At 40.4% G+C, this 22,014-nt stretch overlaps 1 protein-coding gene across 5 annotated transcripts in view; it reads left to right on the plus strand.

Moving 5' to 3' along the window:
- The window catches only part of LOC149178836 (zinc ion binding protein), a 496,683-nt gene that overhangs the window by 24,464 nt on the left and 450,205 nt on the right, over positions 1 to 22,014 (plus strand). For 3 of the 5 annotated variants that reach the window (XM_089420459.1, XM_089420457.1, XM_089420460.1), the window contains 3 exons: positions 1,248 to 1,394; positions 1,580 to 1,722; positions 7,921 to 8,107. In XM_089420459.1, the coding sequence (XP_089276585.1) occupies positions 1,657 to 1,722; positions 7,921 to 8,107 (253 nt within the window). In that variant the 5' untranslated portion in view covers positions 1,248 to 1,394; positions 1,580 to 1,656. Of the gene's footprint in view, positions 1 to 894; positions 1,000 to 1,247; positions 1,395 to 1,579; positions 1,723 to 7,920; positions 8,108 to 22,014 lie in introns of those variants that run through there. The other 2 variants (XM_089420458.1, XM_089420461.1) reach the window with 2 other exon arrangements.

The following is a 22,014-nucleotide window of genomic DNA, read 5'->3' on the forward strand; positions in this document are numbered from 1 at the left end:
TTTTATGGTTGAATTTCTAAATTGTAATTGCTTAATAATAAACTAGAATTGTTAAAAGATCTACATCATTTGAAGTAATTATCAATATTTCAGAAATTAGTGCTTGTATCTATTGCACTTGAAAAATCAACAATCGACTCTTATGTGAACTGGGTAGTTTTTTTCTCCCATGGTTATTATTCTTGCATTTAAGCTTTCTTTAACGAGCACTTGTTAGACTAGACATTGACTATTCTATATTTTCTCTAGTAAGTTAAACATTTAGTGTTGTTTAGGATATTAACGAACTATTTCCTTTACTTTGCACTTGTGGTGTTTATTCACTCATTACTGCCTGTTTTCAGCCATCATTCAACTCTTAGTTAGTTCAAATTAGATTCACTTATGCAATTATATAGCTTTATTTTGGTTTGCATACCCCTTTGCTATGATGATTATTCAATATCTCACAACATTCAGAAAAACCAAGAATGGCCTAGTTAGCCGTTGGAAGCTCTGCTCAAACTATTTAACAGGCAAAGATGGATCTGATTTTTCAACTTGTCTTGACGATGAACCACACTGGTTGATTCGAAACGCATTGACAAATGATATATCTTGTGATTTACGCCGAAAATTTTCTCTTAAACTTGATATGGATCACAAAAGCCTCAATTCAACAATCTCGTTCTTGTGCAAATGTACGCTATGAACCGTAAATAATTGATTTATGCTCATAGCGTTGAATTCCACACCTTTCTCGCAGTGAAATGGGAGAACGTCAAAGATATATTTTCTGAGACACCTTAAACAGTTGTTCTACACATACATATATAAACATAATCTTTACATGTTAGCCACTATCTCCTTTCTGAATAAATGTGTTTCTTTTTGAACTACTTGTCCATGACACAGACAAAATGTAAAATACGCCCCTCTGTTTTGGCGGTCGGGCTGTCGACTCTGATAAATCCACGCTTGGCTGCATTCCCAACATTCGATCCCAGGTGTTTCAACTAGGTTGAATTCCTCTTTGCCGCACCTTCCTGAATCTTCGAAATCTTTTCTTTCAATTTCATAAAAAATGTTAAGGGCCTTTTGACAGTGATCCTACTACCGATACCGTAAGTGCATTAGGTTGCAGTAGGTTGATATCTAATGAATATTGAATGTTTTTTCGTAAAAGGGAAAACGTTTAACCTAATTTTAAAGAAAGTTTGCAGTTACAATGTGAACAGCTGATCTTGACTTTATGGATTTTCTTTCAGGTTCTACAGAGATGAATACGATTGTACTTGCTAATCAAATATTGTTGTTGAAAACTTGAGAAGAGTCAAGCTTGATTCTCACCGCAGAGTTTGAAGGCTTCTTTCTGTGATAAAGGGGAATGCAGCTGTGATTTATAAGGATCTAAGGTTTGAAATTCCCTTTTTTTGTATCGAGTTGTCACAATGCTCTTGCTATTTTTAATTAACATTCGCTGAAAAACGACACAGATCGTTAATTCCACATGGACTCTGAAATTGTTTTTTATTATCTATTTAGAGCACATTATCTTTCCCATCGCTGTTATTGATTAATAGGCATTTCTCATCCTCAGGGTACTCGCCAGTTTGATTGGGGTGTAAGCCTCTATACGGAAGACGAGCTAATAGTAATTTGGAAATAAATTTCAAAATGTTGGATGAGTGGACTTCAATTCACAATGGTGGTCAATCTCATGCGGCTGATGATCATGCTGAGGTATTTCTCTTACTCACGGCCCTGCTAGAGATTACGACTTTGGACGACGCTTTTCGGATTTTTCATAAGATCATTGAGATTCCATTCAAATTGAACTAGTGATCATTTATTTGTAAAAATATATACTAGAGTTAGCAAATCAACTTCAGTCATAATTTCACAGGCTCATTTGGTGGGAAATTGTCTTACATATGATTTAATATTAGTTGTCTCTGAGTCAGGGCTTATATCATACTATAAACCTATGCTTGGTGTTAGTGCCACTGCGATGATGTCAAATATGACTTTAAGGGCTACATTGCCTTGATTAGAGGAGCTTTTGGATGTGTGGATGTACAAACACTCTGGTGATGCATCTAAGGAAAACTAATTGCAGGCACATTTTTGCAGCAAGTGTCGAATAAATCATTTCCCAAATCTTCATGATATCATTTTCATGAAAATCAATTGCCAACAAACCAAAACAAAAATAAAAAAAATCAAAGTTGCCAAAGAAACTACTTACCTCCGCATAACAAATCCTCAATGCGAAAAAAAGGAATAGAAAGTTTGTTTATTGAGTTGACATGGTATGATAACCAATGGAACTTATGCATGGTGATCTGCCGTCAGATTTGGAAAACAAAAGAAAATAATTATTTAAAAGAGAAACAAAGCCATGTTACCCACAACTGTTATTTAGAAGCAGAGTTACCCACAACTGTTGGAGGAAGAACAATCTTGGGAAGGCAGGGTTTTCTCAGTTTATTAAAGGGCTGGACAGCAACGGTAAATGGAGTAGGGTGGAAGAGGCAGACAAAGAAGGGAGGCTGTGGTCAGCAGGACGCTGCACGGGCTGCAAGAAGCAGACCAGAGAGGAAGGTTGTCATTGCAAGATGCAGTCAAGACTCAAGACTAGGAACAGCATTGAATCCTTGGTGCGACAGTTAGGCCGCAAGATGAGTTGCAATATTTCTAAATGCTTATTTAATTAATAAATTCTCTTTTTTTGTTCAGACAGTCTTTGCTGCATAATCGATCCTTTTGTTAACGTTTAATTAGTGTTCCAGGTTGCTGTAGCATAGGATATCTATATAAAGTTTAAACAGAGTGATATACCATGATTCTGGGCTGCTTCATAGTCCTGTTTTTGCTGTTTTAGAATTTGTGAAGTTATTTGTAGTTACTGATTTATCTTAGTATCAGCTTCATTGTGTTTAGTAGCTTGCCTTATTTACTGTTTCAAACACTGCATCAGCGTCTAGTTCCCATGCTGTAAAATCTGTTTGATAGCACAAAGCATTTTGCTATCAGATCACCATTCAGTCTTGGAATTGGATGTTTAAAATCAAATATCAGTATCTGTTGGAAGGTGAGAAGCCCCAGGAAGAATTAGAGCAAAGCAGAGCTAGGTAGATGCCTTTCAGTAAAGAAGAAGATGACTCCCTCAAGGCAAGATTTTCCCAGATAGAAGTATTTAAACTTTACAGTGGGTGGTTTCTTACTTAGTATCCACCCTGTTGGAATAGAGGAATTGTGAAAATGAGAAGAAACCAGACCTGGAAGAGTCAGACATAGGTCTGGAAGATTTATTTGGAAAAAGTGAGGCTGGCATGTTGGTAATTTTTTTTAGACAAGAGGCCAAGCTTCATATTTGGCTATTTGATGGGCAAATGAACACAGAGAAATTGAACAATTGTTTAAGGCAGTTTGAACTTTGAAGTGTAGTTTCACCAGCAGAGATATAATAAGATGCAGAAAATGACCTTTGCACTCTTAAAACTATTGGAGCATGCCCACCTGTGGTGAGAAAGCTATGGCCAGTGTTAGCAACAACAAAAGAAAATGCTTGTTAATAATTGGAATGACTCTAAAGGGCTGTTGCAGAGGAAGCTTTGCCCTGTTGGGTATGGAGGGGAGCAGCAAATTTTATGGCAGTATTCACTGTTCAGACAACATCAAGGACAATTGGTGGGAGATTACATTGTGGAAAAACTAGTTATATTACTGAATATTTCATTGGTGGCCTTTACAGTTATATCCAAGAAGAGTTGGCATTATTTGCTATTCAACCATTAGATGAATCTTGCAGAAAAGCTGTGTATGGAGATGAAGGGGAAGAACATGCAGACATCCAAGGAGAAAGAGAAGTCCTTCCATATGACCTAGGTAAAGCAGTGTGCAGATGGATGGAAGACTCCTAAACAATGCAGTTGTTCAACAATATTGGCTATACTGAAGAACACTGTTGGATATTACATCCAGAGCTCCTTCCAAAAAAGTGTGCAGACGAGAAATCGATGATGGTCCAAGTTACTTTGGACAAGGAAATGCAGGAGCAATTGACTGCAATTGAAGGTTTGGGAGACGAGGATGTCAAACTAAGTAACAGATGGCTAGTGCTTCAATAAAGCAAACTAGGAACAGCTCAATCCTTCTAGACTGAACTTGTTAGGAACTTAGTTGTTTTTGTAGCTAAGAAAAGTTTTGCTGTAACCCTCCATCAAAGTGTCGATGGAATCCATCAACCTAAAGAGGGGATGTCTAATTTGTCTGCACATTGTAGCCACACAGGCATAACAATTCATCAAAAATAGTTTGGAAGGAGACAGGTTGGGAGTTTCTGTCTTTTGCTGGTTAGTTTAGGGTTTTTGTATTTTTAATTTGCAGGAGGAAAGAGAGGGTGGATGAGAAGGCAGAAGACGAAGAGGTTGCAGTCACATAGGATGAGAGGCCTAAGCAAAGCTTGTAGACCTTGCTGCTGGTTCTAGGGCACAAGAAGGAACATGCAGACATGGGAATCTTGTCCATGCACGTCAAAATCCCTTGGTTGATTAATGCACAATTCCTCTTCATTCACAACATTTATAAAAGCTGTCATCACTTCCAGATGGTATAAAGGCCACCAAAAACATGACGCAAAAGACATGATGACTTTGATGGAACTATATCTTGCAACTGGAGCAAAAGTCTTCTCATAGTCATCTCCCTCTTTTTGAGAGAATCCTCAAGCAATGAGTCCGACCTTTTACTTTTCTATGTTCTCATCAGCTGCATACTGAATCTTGAACAACCACCTGGAATTTATCACTGATTTCCCCACTGGTCTTGGAACAATCTCCCAGAGTTCATTCTCGAGAATGGAGTCACACTCCTCAGTGATGCCATCCTGCTGTACTTGTTAAATAGCTGCCTCCTCAAAGATGGAAAGCTTTCTATCTATGAGAGAAGACACTGGTGCAATTTCTATCAATGAGAGAAGACACCAGTGAAACATAAGGAGAAGTTTCTCAGGGAGATGACTCACCTGAAGGAAGATTTCGATGTTACCACTTCCATTCCTTCTGCAGAGTTTGGGTAAGCCATGTTGGCATCATTGCTGAACTAGATATTAAAGATGCCTTTGTTCCTTCACTGTAACCTTGCTTATCTGAATCTGATTTTGCATTTTCTGCAGATTAACCTTTGGGACAGCAATATTTCTCCCTCAACCTTTGTGGGAGGCTCCAGAGACTTAGAGAACCATGCCATCCTCAACAAATTTAACATCTCTAATTACCACCGTCTTCCTCTATGCTGGAATGTAAATTTGATAAACCTTGGAGGTCTCATTATAGCTGACAAAAAATACCCTTCATGCTCGAGGGTACAAGTTTAGTCCTCTTCTTGTGAAGAACATGAATATAAACGTGACAACCAAATATTGTGATACCTAAGGCTTCTCATCATTAAAGGATCCTTCTGGTGTTGCATCCTTCAATATCGTTCGAGGACATTGATTCAGAATGTAAACAACAATATCACATGACCCTACTCAAAGGCACATGGGCAAATGATCATGGGTTTGGCTGTCTTAATGCTGGATTGGTTCTTCCTCTATGCAACCTCATTTCGCTATGGGTTGTAAGGTACTATATAGTATAAACTCCCTCCTAACATCAAATTCCTTGGAGGTGTACCCTTCTCCTTTGTTAGACCAAACCACCTTTATCTTTCTACCCGTTTGATACTCCACAAAAGCTTTATACTTCGTGAACTTGCTGAAGACTTGATCTTTGGTCTTCATAAAGTAAAGATATGTATTTCTTGAGGAATTATCAACAAAGGAGACATAGTATAAATTACATGTCAATGAAGTTGAAGACATTAGTCCACGTATATCTAAATGGATCAAATCAAGAATCTCTCTTGATCTATGCTCACTACTTAGGGAAACAAATTTCTCATGCTCATTGATTGCACAACCCTTGACTACTCTGGTTTGAAGTTTGGGAATTTCTGCACCATATCCTTTTCAAGAGAGGAGGTATTCCCTATCATAAGTGATGAAATTGCTTGTGCCACAGGTTCCACAACTTGTCACTATCATGCACTAAAGACTCATGCTTCATTTGATCAACAAGCAATATATAATGGCCATTTTCTTGCATTCCCTTGCCCAAAGCTTGACCATTCTCATGGATGCGATCTCTAACATCAAACTCATCCACACATTAGATCTGTCATGGCTGAAATGGAAAAAAGATTCCTAGTCAAACAAAAAACATACAAAACATCAAGCAACTCTAGAACATCGCATGAAGGCATGTGAAATGAGATGGAACCCATTCCATTAACTATATAAGTTCCATCATTGGCCAACTCCACTTGTGTGCCATCCTCTCATTCTTGAAGTTTGGATAGAGCCTTCTTGTTGAAGGTCATGTGTTTGGATGCTCCATTGCCCACATACTACACTGCACCAGATGAGTGCCACCTCCAATTTTTGATTTGATCCCATTTTCTAGTTTGCCAATAAAGATTCCAAAAATACTAAGGACGAAAGGAGGCCTAGTTTTACCCCAGTATTGTTCCTTATTATTCCATCGCATTTTGTTTTAAAAGGAAATGTAACTCACCAAAGAGTTTTCATAAAGTCTGTATGCAACTTCTTAAAACTTTCTATTCTAAAGGTAATGCCCACTTTATCCATCCTCTCTCACATCTTTTCATGATGTACTATATCAAGATTCAAAAACTTTTCAGAAGTCCACAAAACAACGGAGTACCAAAAGGTTCCTATATACAGAACAAGAGATAAAGTAGAAACATAATGTCTATATGCTAAAACATGGAAAACCCTCGACTTCAAGTTGTGGTGGCTGCAGAAATGGTCTAGGGACTCGGTAGTGATCCACTAGATCTAGATTTTTCTCTCGTAATGCTTGAGGCATAAAACTTTGTTTTCCTTTCCTTGAGCACTTTCTATTATGGCTATCAAGGTTATTAGATCATATATTGTTGAAAATTTGGGCCAAAAATGAGCTTTTGATGCTGCTCTCTATCCTTTTCATTGTTCCCATTCACTTATCACTTCCTGCAACATGAGGCCAAAAATTTGGTTAGAAGACTCTGCTTACCATGATGGTTTATTAATTTTTCACCTCATTCATATCACACCCTTCCAAAATTGGGATGATCTTGTTGATAGCATGATTAATGGAATCCCAGATTATTTTTGTTAGTTAGTCACTTCCTCATTTCATCATTTTTGAAACTAGCCCATTAGGTCTTTCTCATTTTCCATTGACTTAATACCATCTTTCTATTCTAATAATTTGTTGATCGAAGACTCTGCTTACCGTGATGATCTATTAATTTTTCACCTCATTCATATCACACCCTTCCAAAATTGAGATGATCTTGTTGATAGCATGATTAATGGAATCCCATATTATTTTTGTTAGTCACTTCCTCATTTCATCGTTTTGCAACTAGCCTGTTAGGTCTTTTGCCATTTTCCATTGACTTAATACCATCTTTCTGTTCTAATAATTTGTTGATCCAATTGTTTTTTTGCTTGCTCTCATATAATTTTTTGACATAGGATATAATGAGCTTCCTGTAAGAGGGCGGGGGAAGGAGGGGGGAGGGCCAGTTCTGTATTTGGTTTTGAAAGGTCAATCCATGTGGCTTCTGGACATGTATGAAAATAAAAGGTTGTGATTGTTTTATCTTTTTTTCAGTCATGTAAATCGTGAACTCCTGTGACTTCAGAGTGCAACACGCATTATGTTGTTTGGACTTTGCATTGATGTTTCATGGTGCAGTGGTGAAGTAATTGCATTATATAATAAACAGAGGGAGAAAGTGTGCTTTCAGTTGTTTCATGACAACTTTATTGCACTTCGATAGATTCTTTCATGTTAATTTTGTTCAAGATAACAATTTGTATTGCAGAGTTATGATGTTTCTGCTGGACCGAGGAATATTGGGAACCAGATCTTCTCAGTTGATACACTTGAACGGAATGCATCTAAAGGTCATGGGATAGTGACATGCATGTCTGCTGGAAATAATGCTATTGTTGTCGGGACAAATAAAGGGTGGCTTCTTCGATATGACTTTGGAGGTGGAGACTCTTATGGTACGTACTTCATTAGGTATTCGAGAAGATGAGCAATGCTTGCTAGATAAGTCTTTATGGTCCAATGCATTTTTTGAAGTGTAGTGTTTGGAATTTTTATTTTTGCTTGGTTGCTCTTAGTTAGTTCTTTCAATGATTGAGATAAGCTTGCTATGTCTTCATATTTGCATATGTTGCATAGACTTGATTTTTAGTAGTATCTGCTAAGTGCTGTAAATCGAATTATTGATATTGATTTCAACCTTGCATTTTGAACTCAGTATATAAGCATTGATTGCATCGAGAGGAGGTGCATTCTACAGTCCAGTATTGAAGAAATTGTAAATGCTGTGCCATGTAATGTCTGTAATTGAACATATGTTGGCTGAATATAATATTTTATACAAGTTTTTATCTATATAAGAATAAAACTATAGAGTGTGTGTCTAGACTTTATATACACACACACACACACCCTGGTGTAGATCCATTTAATTAAAGATCTTCTAAGCACTGAGAGATTTGCATGTCACATTTTTGGATACAATTAGTAGATATGCTGGTTTTATTCACGTGCTTGCTGATGTTCCTGTCATTTTCTGTGGTAATTGGATTTTTGCTAAAGAACTAAGGTTCAAATTACACTAGTGGAAGAGTTTGTTATTATGTAGAGGCTGTTGGAAGCCCTTTGTCCCTCTACAGCTTGGACTTGCGTAAATGTAGTAAGTCTAGAATGCTTGATGAAATTGTTTTCAATTTTGGCACTTGTTCTATTGGTGAATGCTTTGAGTCTTGACAATCCCAGCAACTTGTATATCAATCATTCTGCAGCATCCAATTTAATGATACCAGAATTCACTTCCCCCATTTGTATGCCCCTAATCTGCATACATGTTTTTATAACTATATTTTTATGACTCTTATTTCTCTGCCACACTCAAATTTTCTGTTAGTCATTGTTGGTCTAACATCTTCTCTACTCAATTGTCCTTTATTAGAGGGATAACTGCATCACACATTATATTGTTGTATTGGTTATACTGGTCTTAATGATTGTCTTTTCATGTGAGGCAAATGTATGAGTATCCTCTAAAGTTTAAGGCATGTTTCTGCATTAAGCTACAGTAGTATAAAATATGGTACAGAGGTTTTTTTATTGTAGTGCCAAGAATTAAATGAAGCTAACATATCACTTTCCCTATGGTGGCATTAGATTCCAACCCATTCTTAGATAGATACTCTAGTTCACAAGGATATTGACTGTAGGATTTACATGGCAGAGCCCAGACACTACTGAATTTTTTCTTTTCATGGTAATTGGTGAATTGGTAACTTTGGAGGAATGTTCTGGGCAATACCCAAGATTGAATCACAACGGCTGCCACTATTCACCTCAAAATCAAGATATTCAATTTTTCTTGCCCCTTCAGGCTTGTAGGAACTACTCGTCATGATTTTCAACTTGTTCAAATTTTTTCCACATAGATTAACATGTCTCTGGAGACTAGAACCTGAGTGGAGGGGGAATTAAACCTGCTGGCTACCGCTTGAGCTATTGTTTTTTGACCAGACACTACTAAATTAAGGTTAATGTTTCTGCATGTTTGTATGCACAAGAGGCCTTTGCTTGTACATGTTATTGAAATTTCTTGGGATTAAAAGGGATTTTTAATTCTAAGGTACACCCTAAATCTAAGGTACACCCTCCAACAATATGGGTCCAACAAATGACATATTAGCAGAGTTATTATTTCAATAAGGCTGAAGCTAGCCAAGAAGAAAATGTCTTGTTTGTTTTCTTTAAGCTTAGCTAAATGATTAACGTGCCAGTAAATTTTTACACCCAGAATTTTATTTTTACTAAAAACCCAGAAAACTCAAATTTAAAATCTATGCACAATTAACACAACTGAGCTTCTAACAAATTACGTATAGTAGAAACAAGGAATCCAAGAACAAACTTTTACACAACTTTTACCTTGGAAAACCCCAGTGTAGGGAAAAACCAACAAAGAGGGATTTTATTAGGCATGCTGCATCAGAGAAAATAATCAAGAAATAATTACGGCAACAGATCCAAAGAATGTACAGCCAAGAATGGCCACAAAAATTGGCCCTCTCTTCTCTGCAATGGTATGACTTGAAGTACAACCTCTCTCCAATAGAGTATGACCGCACTTTTCAACAAATCTCGGTCCAGGTTTCGAACTCTCCTCCAATAGGAATCCTGACCCCAATTCTCAGCATCTCCTACAAACACGACCTACATCAGACCATTTGCAGAAGGAACAGGCATTGGGCCACATAAATCAGACCGAATGAGTTCAAATTTTCTATGTGCTCTGGAATGAGAATCATGAAAACACTGTTTGCTGTGCTTTCCTAAGATACAAGCATCACATTGTTTAAGTTTCCTAGGAATTGTAGGCAAACTAGTAACACCATTTTTTTTCCACAAACGAAGGCTGTCATAGTTCAAGTGTCCAAACCTAGCATCCCATAAAAGACTTGAGGGAAATGTAACTTCATCATAGTGAGAACTATATGAAAAGTTTTGTGCACGAGTAGAGGTTCCTTGCAGCTTTAGAAGTCTTTCTTCTTATATCCTAGTCATGAGAAGTGAGTGATCTGATGCTTTTCTAACCTCAACCTTGCCATTAAAACAGTGCGAAACACGCATGTAAAAGAATATCGAATGAATCAATTAGGAATGAGCCAACAACTCAATGATAATACAGAGATATTTACAATAATAGAAACATCAGGTTTCTATGTAGAATATGGGAACAATCAGTTTCATCTAAGAAACTGCTAAAAGAATAAAAATAGCAACAGCTAAAAGAATGAGCATTAAATACTAAATAGAAATATTCTAATACCCTCCCTTAATGCTCAATCTATTTACAACACCAATAGACCCTCGGAATTTTACAAATTTATCAGGGCCAAGAGGCTTGGTGAAAATATCGGCGGGCTGCTCTGTTGTGGGAACATATTGCAACTGAACTGAGCCGTCTTCAACCAGCTGGCGAATGTAGTGGCAATGAGTTTCCACATGCTTTGTTCGTTCATGAAAGACTCGATTCTTGGCAAGTTTGAGCACTCCCTGATTATCACAAAACAAAGAAGTAGGCCCTGTCTGGAAAACATGCATATCTGCAAGCATACGTCGAAGCCAAACTGCCTCACAGGATGCCTTAACTGCTCCCCGATACTCGGCTTCTGTTGAGGAGAGAGCCACTGCCTGTTGCTTCTTACTAGTCCAAGTAACAGCACCAGATCCTAGACTAAACACATACCCAGCTGTAGATTTACGGTCATCAACCGAACCTGCCCAGTCAGAGTCAGTGTAGCCACTGAGAATAGGATTGGAACTGCGAGTATATAAGAGGCCATAATCAGAAGTACCACGCACATATCGTAGCACCCGCTTTGCTGCTATCCAATGATCAGCTTTAGGAGCTGACATGAAGCGGGAAATTTAGCTTACTGCAAAACTGATGTCAGGTCTGGTAGCAGTAAGATAGATGAGACTGCCCACTAATTGCCTGAATAAAGTTTCATCCACAAGGGGAGAGGGTGACTGTGCTGAAAGTTTGAGCCCTGGTTCCATAGGAGTCGTGGCCGGTTTGCAATCCTGCATTCTGAACCTTTCCACAAGATTTTTGGCATACTTGGACTGAGAGAGAAAGATCTGATTTTCAGTCTGCCAAACTTCAACCCCCAGACAGTAATGAAGAAGTCCCAAGTCTGTCATCTCAAAAGTGCTGCATAGATCTTGTTTGATCCCATGGATCAAATGTGCAGAGCTGCCAGTAATGATAAGGTCATCCACATAGACAACCACAAACAAGATATCATCACCAGTATGCTTGATATACAGGTTTGCATCAGATGGGCTCCGCTGAAAACCCTGATCTGTCAGGTACTGATCAATTTTCATGTACCAAGCCCGAGGAGCTTGTTTCAATCCATAGATTGCTTTAGCTAACCGACACACTTTTTGTTCTTGACCAGCAACCTTGAATCCTGGAGGCTGCGTCATGTAGACTTCTTCTTGGAGATCACCATTTAGGAAAGCACTCTTTACATCCATCTGATGAACTTTCCAATTGAACTGAGCTGCTAGGGCAAGGACAAGCCTTATGGTACTCATCTTGGCTGTAGGAGCAAAAGTGTCCTCATAGTCGATGCCTTCCTTCTGTGAGAACCCTCGAGCCACAAGACGAGCTTTATACTTGTCTATGGTTCCATCAGCTTTGTATTTCACTTTATACACCCATTTGCAGCCTGTGGGCTTTTTTTCGGCAGGAAGATCAGAGAGTGTCCAGGTGTGATTCTTCTGAGGACTCTGGAATTCGGCTTCCATAGCCTGTTCCCACTCAGATGTACCCTTAGCCTCTGAATAGGTTTGAGGCTCAAAAATACTGTGTAGGTTAGCCATAAGAGCAAAATTGACTGTAGACTGTTGTCTGTTCTTATGTCTAGAAGTTCTACCTTCAAGGAGCTCATCATCCCGGAGATCACCAATGGTTTTAGCCCACCATTTAGGCCGAAGAGTAGAAGAACCAATATCAGGAGTAGAGGAACCAATATCAGGAGGAGGTGGAGAAGACTCAAGAGCCATAGGGGCAGCAAGGGGAGGGTTAGTTGCTGGAGGAAGCTCAGATAGAGTATTATCAAATACTGATGCTACATCATCCCTCCCATCAGGTGGACCGACCGGAAGAAGAACACTGTGAGGCTGATCCTTAGAACGCTGCTCAGAAGAAGAAGACTGAAAGAATCCTCGGTCTTCATCAAATACTACATCTCGACTGAAGCTAAGACGACCAGTGGTTATATCTATCAGCTTATAGGCCTTGTAATGATCACTGTAACCTGTCATCATGAGTTTCTGGCTTTTGGAATCCAACTTAGAGCGCTTAGCAGGTGGAATCCAAACATATGCAACTGAGCCAAATACTTTGAGGTGACTGATCTTAGGCTTACGACCAGACCAAACTTCTTCAGGAGTCTTCCCTTTAACAGCCTGAGTAGGTGATCGGTTAAGAAGGTAAACAGCAGTAAATACTGCTTCAGCCCAGAATTTGTTTGGAACACTCCTGTGTTGTAACATGGAACGAGCCATTTCAACAACCGTGCGGTTGCGACGCTCGACAACACTGTTCTGCTGGGGAGTGTAAGGAGTGGTTAATTGACGTTTGATGCCATGAATATCACAGAAGTTGGCAAAAGCTGAGGAACAAAATTCCCCCCCATTGTCGGTCCTAAGGGTCATGATATTATAACCAGATTCTTTTTCAACTAAGGTTTTAAACTTCTCAAAGGTACTAAGAGCATTAGATTTATTTTTTAAAAAATACACCCACATCTTTCTACTGAAGTCATCTACAATAAGTAAAAAATATTTGCAAGCAGTGACAGAAGCTGTATTCATAGGACCACAAATATCAGCATAAAGTAACTGAAGTACCTTAGATGCACGCCAAAATTCTCCATTTTTGAATGAAGACCGATGTTGCTTTCTCGCTTGACAGGCGCTGCATACCCCCAACTGCTGAGTCTGAATATCAGGTAATCCTGACACAAGTCCCTCCCGAGAGAGCTGAGAGAGATACTGCATATTTAGATGCCCATATCGCTGATGCCATAGAGTGCTGATGGGAGAGACACGTGCTGCTAGAGCCACTTCTGGAGAGTCACTGGTGTCAAGTAGCTTGTATAGACCATGGTCCTCTAGGCCAACAGCAACTGTTAGACTGGTCTCCCTGTCAATGATGGAGCACTTGTGTGCACTGAACACAACATCAAGCTGAGGAGAATTCCTCATAATCTGGCTGACAGATAGCAGATTAATCTCCATACCAGGAACATAGTATACATTCAGAAATATGAGTGTGCGTCCACCAGACTGAATTTGAACTGTACCCCTGCCAGCTACAGTGTACTTTTCACCTCCACCAAATACCACGGAATCACTGAAAGGTGAGAAGTCAATAAACCAGTCACGCTTGTGAGAGAAGTGGCGTGATGCACCAGAATCAATGTACCATGCAGAGGAAGGAACATGTTCTGAAGACCTTTTAGCCATAAAGGCGTAAAAGGCAGAATCTATCTGCTCGGAATGTTCTGCAACATTTGCTGTCTGATGTGGCCCTCCCTGTTTCTTCTGTTCAGAAGCAATCCTCTGTCGGCAATCTTTCTTCATGTGACCGAACCTGTGACAGTAATTACACTGCACACTTTTCTTCCTAGCAGGATCAAAAGGCTGAGAAGAGCCTTTCTGCTGAAAGGACTGAGAGGACTGGTATTTTGCAGCAAATGCATTTTCCGAGGGCACTGATGAAGCACCACTACCAAACTGCTGTTTCCACCGATCCTGCTGCAGAAGTTTGGTACATAAATCTGGAAACTTCAGATCAACATTTGTGGTCGTAATGTTGAGTGTTTCTATGAAGTGTTCATAAGATTTCGGTAGACTTTTCAGAGTAATGACTACCATATCTTCTTCCTCCATGGTCCGACCAATGGCTTCGAGCTGATCTCGAATGTCTTTAATTCTGTTGAGATGTTCCTGTAAAGACATTTGTTCATCCATCATGATGGAGAACAACTGATTTTTGAGAAAAAATGCTCTGCTTTTGTCAGATGTCTCGTGTAGTTCTTTCAACTGTTACCAGATTTCGGCAGCGGTTTTGCCAGAAGGAATCTGTGGTAACTGATCATCAGCGACAGAGAGCTTGAGAAGCATAACAGCCTCTCGATTTCGATCATCAAATTTATCTTGATCGGTACCAGCTGTACCGGGACGAGGCTCTTTGCCCAAAATGAGCTGATCAAGACGCCTGTATTAAAAAATGGTCAGCATTCTTTGTTTCCAAATGTTATAGTTGCTGCCATTAAAGCGTTGATTTCCTTCTAACATCAGATTGGTGAGCGTGGCCATTTTCCCAAAGACAATACAGAAGTCTGACACAAAAAAATGTAGCTGCCTGCTTAAAATTCCTCTTTCAGGATGACTGTACCAAACCTTAACAAATTCTGCTTTGAAAGAAATAGGCTTGCAAAAAAAATAACTCAGATCTGTACCAGATCAAAACACCAGACCAAAACCATGACAAGAGGTCACATGTATCATTATAAAATTAAAGCTGATGTGAAGATAAAAGAAAAAATACGTAGACTGAAGCTGTCCACGCTGTTCTGGTCCCACCGCTTCAATGTAAAATGCCGTCACTAAAACTGATTTGAAGAGAAAAAAATACGTAGACTGAAGCTGTCCACGATTATATATACGCTGTTCTGGTCCCACCGCTTTAATGGAAAATGCCGTCACTATAATCTGGAAAATGCTTGATATTGTCAATGCCGTCACTATAATCTGGAAAATGGCGTCACTGGAAAATGCCTTCACGAATTTCTGGAGGATCTCGATAAGGATTACAGCAACGTTTATGGCGAAAGAAGCTTCCAGATTTCTGGAGAGATATCGGATCTTGCTGAACTCGATGCAAAATCTGCCAAGCGTCGTTCAATCACAAGAACGGCAGATAATGAACTACATGCACGAAAAACCCCACCAACCAGCTTAAGATAAAATGACAAACAGATTTTGTGGTCACTAACACAAGGGAAAATGGAAGGCAAATCGCACTGCTCGATAAACAAATTTTCTGGCCAGTAGACGGAGTGGAATATTTATAAATGCCAGCAGCCGAAGCAAAAATCCCTTGAATACTTGAATTAGAAAATGGAAGCGGCCGCCCTGCAATCCTCGAGAAGCAGCTCTTTCGTTGTGAGAGGCATCGCCTGCATGGCCAACGCGATCTACGAACTGATGCGGCGCTGGTTGCTCTGGACGATGGCCGCGGATCTGATCCCCAACGATCTGGTGGAGAAGACGGATACCAAGTCAATAGATTGATATTACTGAACTTGATATGTTTCGGGCGTGCGATTCCAAGTATCGTGACGGAAGAAGACTGTGTTGCCACGTTCCCGTGTGGCGAAGCAAATCCTCAGCTGAGACGTTAAATGAGGATTCACCGTGAAAACGAGGGTTGAAGCCAGGCCACGCCTCGCAGCGAACACTGATATGCTCAGTGGCTAGGCTTCAAGGGCCACGAAATAAACAAGACTTCAAAACAAATAAACTGTTCAACCGACAAATCGACTGCTGCCCCCGGATTCGAAATGCCGGATTTTAATTTCAAGGCAATTTCACGATTCCAAGCACCGCCACAAAGTTAATTCCTCATAAAATGATAATGCAGGAGAAGAATCCCTTTCTGTATCGAGATTGACGACTGTAAGCTTTTATCACAGTGAGCAAAGCCGAGGCTAAGACTCAGTGAAGGCTACCTGGCTTACAGAGGGCTCGACCTTAGAAAGGAATGAAGGAACTCAAGAGATTAGGATACGAAGAGGATAGCTGATCAAGAAATCTACAGACCTTGAGAGCAGTTTCGAAATGAACTACGGAATTTTTCAAACTATGAAAAATTATTTCGAAAAAAAATCGCTGTGCTCTGATACCATAAAACAGTGCGAAACACGCATGTAAAAGAATATCGAATGAATCAATTAGGAATGAGCCAACAGCTCAATGATAATACAAAGATATTTACAATAATAGAAACATCAGGTTTCTATGTAGAATATGGGAACAATCAGTTTCATCTAAGAAACTGCTAAAAGAATAAAAATAGCAACAACTAAAGGAATGAGCATTAAATACTAAATAGAAATATTCTAATAGCCATCAAATATGTGAATAGAGTGTCCTTGCTGGCAGATGTGGACCAAAGACAACAAGTTTCTTCTCAACTCCGGGGGGTATAGAACATCATGTGAAAGAAAGTCTGGAAGACCAGGTAGTTTGAGCGTGATGGCTTGAGTTTTGACTTGTCTGCAAAGTATACTGCTCCATCAACATTATTAGTGAATTCTTCAAAGAAATCTCTTCTGAAAGTCATGTGGCAAGTTGTTCTCGAATCAAGCAATGAAGCATCTTTCCATGAAGCAAGTGAAGCATTGAATAAGTCTTCAGTTATTCCAATGTTGCAATGTGCCACAACATAATGAGCAGACTCGGGTGCTTTTCCTTTCCCTTTGTCAGTTGTTTTACCTTTTGCTTCATTTCTTTCCTGCTCAATTCTGTCCCAAGGCAACTTACATGTGGATGCATCATGTCCATCTTTATTGCATCATATGTAATGAATATCAAACCTTTCTCCTTGGAAATGTCTGCCACCCCTGCCTCTAAAATTCTTCCTTCCTATTCCTCTTCGGCTACCTCTTTCTTTAGAAGAATCTCGTGCACGATTCTTCTCTTTTTGTGCATGGCGCACAACTTCATCAAAAGGCTGAGGAGTTGTCTTCTTTCCAAAATCCTTCTCTCTTTCAACAAACTTCTTTTCAAGGGAGTCAAGACTCAAAAGTAATCTCCTTAAGGTTGCCACTTGCTTGCAATGACTCGAGATAATGTGAATAGGCAGGCTATAGTGCCTTGACATAAGCCATAAAATGTATATCTATTTCAACACCAGTGGCTTTTATGTCATGCATAATGGATCTTACTTCTGATGCTAAGGCAAGAGGGTCATCATTTTTCAACTCAAGATTGAACAACTTGATCATCAATTGAACAACTTCAAGTTCAGAGTGTGAGTCATACAATTCCTTCAACTTCTTTAAGGCTTCAAAGGCATTTGAAAATGGAGAAATATGACGACTCACCTCTTCATTTACTGATGCTGCAATCAAGGCATAGGCCTTGCTGTTCTTGTTTTCCCAAATGGCAAGCTCCTTATTTGAAGTAGGTTTTTTTGGTGCATTGTCTCCTTCTCCTTCACAAACTCCTTTCCACAACTCATTAAAAATCAAGGTGTGTTTTATCTTCCGGGACCACTCATGATAGTTCTCTTTGCCAAAGAGAACTACTCCCACAATGGAGATGAGTGAATGCATCATAAAAAAGACTATCTACTTTTGATTCAAAATCACAACCTTACTTGAAGAGTAAAGGATTGATTTAATTATGTGAATGAAAAAACTTCACAATAATACTTTAATGTGGCATATATAACATATCACCACTCTTTAATACATTCATGTGCCACTACTGCATATGTCACCACTCTTTAATATAATATGACACCACTCCTTAATATGATATATGTGCCACACCTATTTAATTCAATGCACTCTCATATTACATATACCCACCATAAGAATTCAACGTATGATGTATCATAAATCATGTCTTTTGAAAATTTATTATATACCATCTCATGCACTTATGAGTGTGGATAACCATATGTGTTGAGAAATCAATACTAGTAGAGTTAGGGTTAGATTTCTCTTTTTTGATAATTACTTGTGAATTATGGTGGCTTCTTTTACTGCTTTTTTATATTATATTTCATCAAGAAATTACCAAATTATGTGTGTATGAAGATCACATAAACACAAGACACAAGATGTAGGCGCGCTGCCCGGGCAAAGCCCCTATCTAAGGGAAAATCCAGTCAAAATCTCTTCCTTCCATAGTTTTCTTGAGACTCTTCAACCTAGACACAAACCTCCTCCAACTACCAAGTGAGCCTCCTCTTCTAGCAACTTCGACCCAAAACTCCGACTTTGAAGCAACAACACTTCGACCTTGAAGCAAATGGCAGCAACAACAATTTGACTTGACAAGAAAGACTTCGATTTCCTAGAGGAATCCACACGAGAGAGAGATAGATAGCCCAAAATTTCAATCTTGTCGCCTTCTTCCTTCTCCAATTTCACACTTCTTTTAGCCTTCTGTTGTAGTGGCTACAACCACCCTCCAAAATTTTGCCTTAGCCTGTTTTGGAGCCTCCCTACCAACCTTCACAGCAGCTTGCCTTGCTTTGTCAAGTCCTCAAGCTTCAGTGTCTTTCTTGCTCAAAGGCAGCCTGTCGATCACAATCTGATCTTTTCCCTTCACAGGCTGCTCATCTGGACTTGGTCCAGCTGCAGGCTAAGCAGCTTCCCAGTGAAATTTGCGCATTTCTAGAGGGCAACCAGCCTTCCCTCCAGGAATTGTGCAATTCCCTTTGATAGCCTGCTGGGCTCCAGGATTGCGCAATCCTGCCAGCCAACCCTCCCAGTAGGATTTGCGCAATTTTTCCCATCAATAGGCAGTTCAGCCCAGGATTTGCACAAATCTAGGCAGCAGTCAGCTGTTGGGCCCAGAAATTGCGCAATCCCCTTGGGCAGTCAGCCTAGCTCATAGTCAAGAATGCACATTTTTCTCCAGCAGTCAATTGACCAATTCCCTCCGAGACTGAGCAAAACAGACTTGCATGCATGGGTTGTCTCTTCCAAGGCAACATGGAAAGGCATCCCTTGTTTCAGGGATCTATGTTTAGCAATTGGAGGTTACATGCAAGGAACAATTCAAAAACCTCCCTCCAAGTGTCGCTTCCCCTAGATTTGTGGCATGCACGTCATAACCTCGATGTTATCAAAACTCATCAACCGGACACTGTAGAGCTCATTCCTCACATCAACCTTGTAGCTCTGACATCCCACATCACATCTAGGAGCAGTCGGCACATTCAGCTCAGCTGTTTTGGGGTAAGCTCGCTTTCCATGCCTTGTGCTGCATTTCTGTCGCTTCTTGTGTATTCGTTGGTGTGACTGCTGTTTGCTTGATTTCTTTGAACGCTTGCTGTCGTTTACATGTATACTAGCTTGTCTTTGCTCTGTTTCAGTTTTCGATGCTATCTCACTGCTGTTGCATGCATGAAATTATTTTGCACGGACATTCACCCAATCGGCGAACGACCTCACCCACATGGATGTTGATCTGTTTGCTCAATCCTCCATTCATTTTTTCATGCACTATTTATCGCTTTTGCTATCACTTAGTGTCGCCATGCATTTCATCGACTTACTTGCTTTCAGTTGCCCGTCGGCGAGCTGGGTCAACCTTGGCTCGGTCTCTGTGTTCACCAAGGCTGCATTGCGCAATCTGGAGAAGGAAGGCTCACCTTCCTCTCTAGATTTGCACATTTTGGCTCAACACTGGCCTCCTGGACTGAATTGCACATTTCTGGAGGTTAGTGGCTGCTTGGCCCAAAAATTTGCGCAAATCTGCCCCTAAGCCAACAGTCCTTCCCAACTGGGATTTCTCATTGCGCAATCCCAACAGCCAACTGCCTGACTGGACCGTGCATTGCGCAATTCCAACCGTCGGATAGTCTCTCAGCAGCGTGGACTATGCCTTGTGCAGTCTTGGCAGTCGGTCTCCTGACCTCCCGATTGAAATTGCACAACCTTCATGATCATTCACCCAGGTATGTTGCAAGTTAGTTCTCATGTTCGTTTTGGTATTCGATTGACAGATTGCTTGCTATGAGTGTTGGCATGTCTCTAGGTATCGCAGGTGTTCATCTGCCTCTCAGCAGTACAGGTACAATGGCTTCTAGGAGAGCAGAGATGAAGACATCGTTCAGAGCACGCTTGGGGATGCAGTCGATCAAGTGTTTCTGAGCTTGCCTACTCACGAAGACACCGTTCAGAGCACGCTTGGGGATGCAGTCGATCAAGTGTCTATGAGCTTGCCTACTCACGAAGACACCAAGTTGTTCGTGGACAAGGACATCAAGCAACGACATCACAGCAAGCAGTGTCATGAATAGTAGCTGAAAGCAGCATACCGAATGTAGCAAATGAAGCGAACACAGCGAATGCAAGAGGAAGGTTGTTGACAACATAGAGGCGGAGCAAAGTTGCAAGATCGAGCAAATCCACTGATAATGAAAGCAACTTTGGAGACTTAGGCTATGAAGTGATGGCGCGTCATGAAGATCGCGCTAAGGCAGAAGATGGAACAAAGAAGGAGTTGCATGTGCCGAAGTAGCAACTCAGGAAGAACATGAAGCTCCACAGACAGACCAGTGAGTTGCAGTAGGAACATGAACAGCAGTGGGCGCAACATGCACTCACGGATGAAACTGCGCCAATACAAGTTAAAGATCCATCCCAGCAGCTTACACAAAGCAAACATGCTGAGCAGTGTTGTTGATCACATGCAAAGGATCCAGCGGCATGGATGTCGTTGAGCGCACACATGCAATCCAACCCATTCAACACACTCACCAAGGCGAAGACAAGAAGCAAGTCCAATTGGGGCTGAACATGCACTTCAACAAGTTGATGTGCATGACCACCAACACACACTTGAAGATCAGCATGGACACTATGCATTAGTGTGTTTCCGGTTCAACCATACCCAAGAAGACCATGTGCATGTTAGTAGACGAGTTGGATGAAGGGGCCGAACCAATGCATCGGTTGCAACGGAGGCAAGAGTTCGCTTTAGCAAGATGTCACCATGAGGTGCATGCACACCATCACGGACAACCAAGCTTGGCATCAGCTCACCAGCTTCACCATCACAAGCATGTCAAAGAGTTGGTCTCACCACAACGGACCGAGTGTTAGTGATGTCTTGCAAGGCTTGCTCAAGCCATGATGTCTCACATGAGTACATGTGCATTGTAATGTTGAGTCATGTCAAGTGTAAGTCGAGTGTCAATAGTTGGATGTAACAGTCATAGAGTAGGTGAAGAGTCATGAGGGTAGTTGAACTGTCACAAAGGGGAATGTCAAGGGTCACCCTACCCTTTGCTATAAATAGTCCCTCATAACTCATTGCATAGGCTTTTGGTTAGCCAAGCTTCTACTAAGACTATCTTGAAGAAGGCTTCGATAGTATTGTAACGCGCCTTGGCTTCTCCATTGCACGGAACTAGTACATCTCTTTGGAGGAGCAGGCGGATGTGGCTGTAACGTTCCACTGATGGGGCTAGTAGGTTTACATGGTGTATTGTATGATTGTGACTTACACTTCTTTAATAATAAGAGCCAACACATTTTCATGCATATGT

Source organism: Pinus tabuliformis, chromosome 4_1 (genome assembly GCF_031772625.1).
Source record: "Pinus tabuliformis cultivar Carrire ecotype Pingquan chromosome 4_1, CPIR1, whole genome shotgun sequence".
NCBI classification, from domain to species: Eukaryota; Viridiplantae; Streptophyta; class Pinopsida; order Pinales; family Pinaceae; genus Pinus; species Pinus tabuliformis.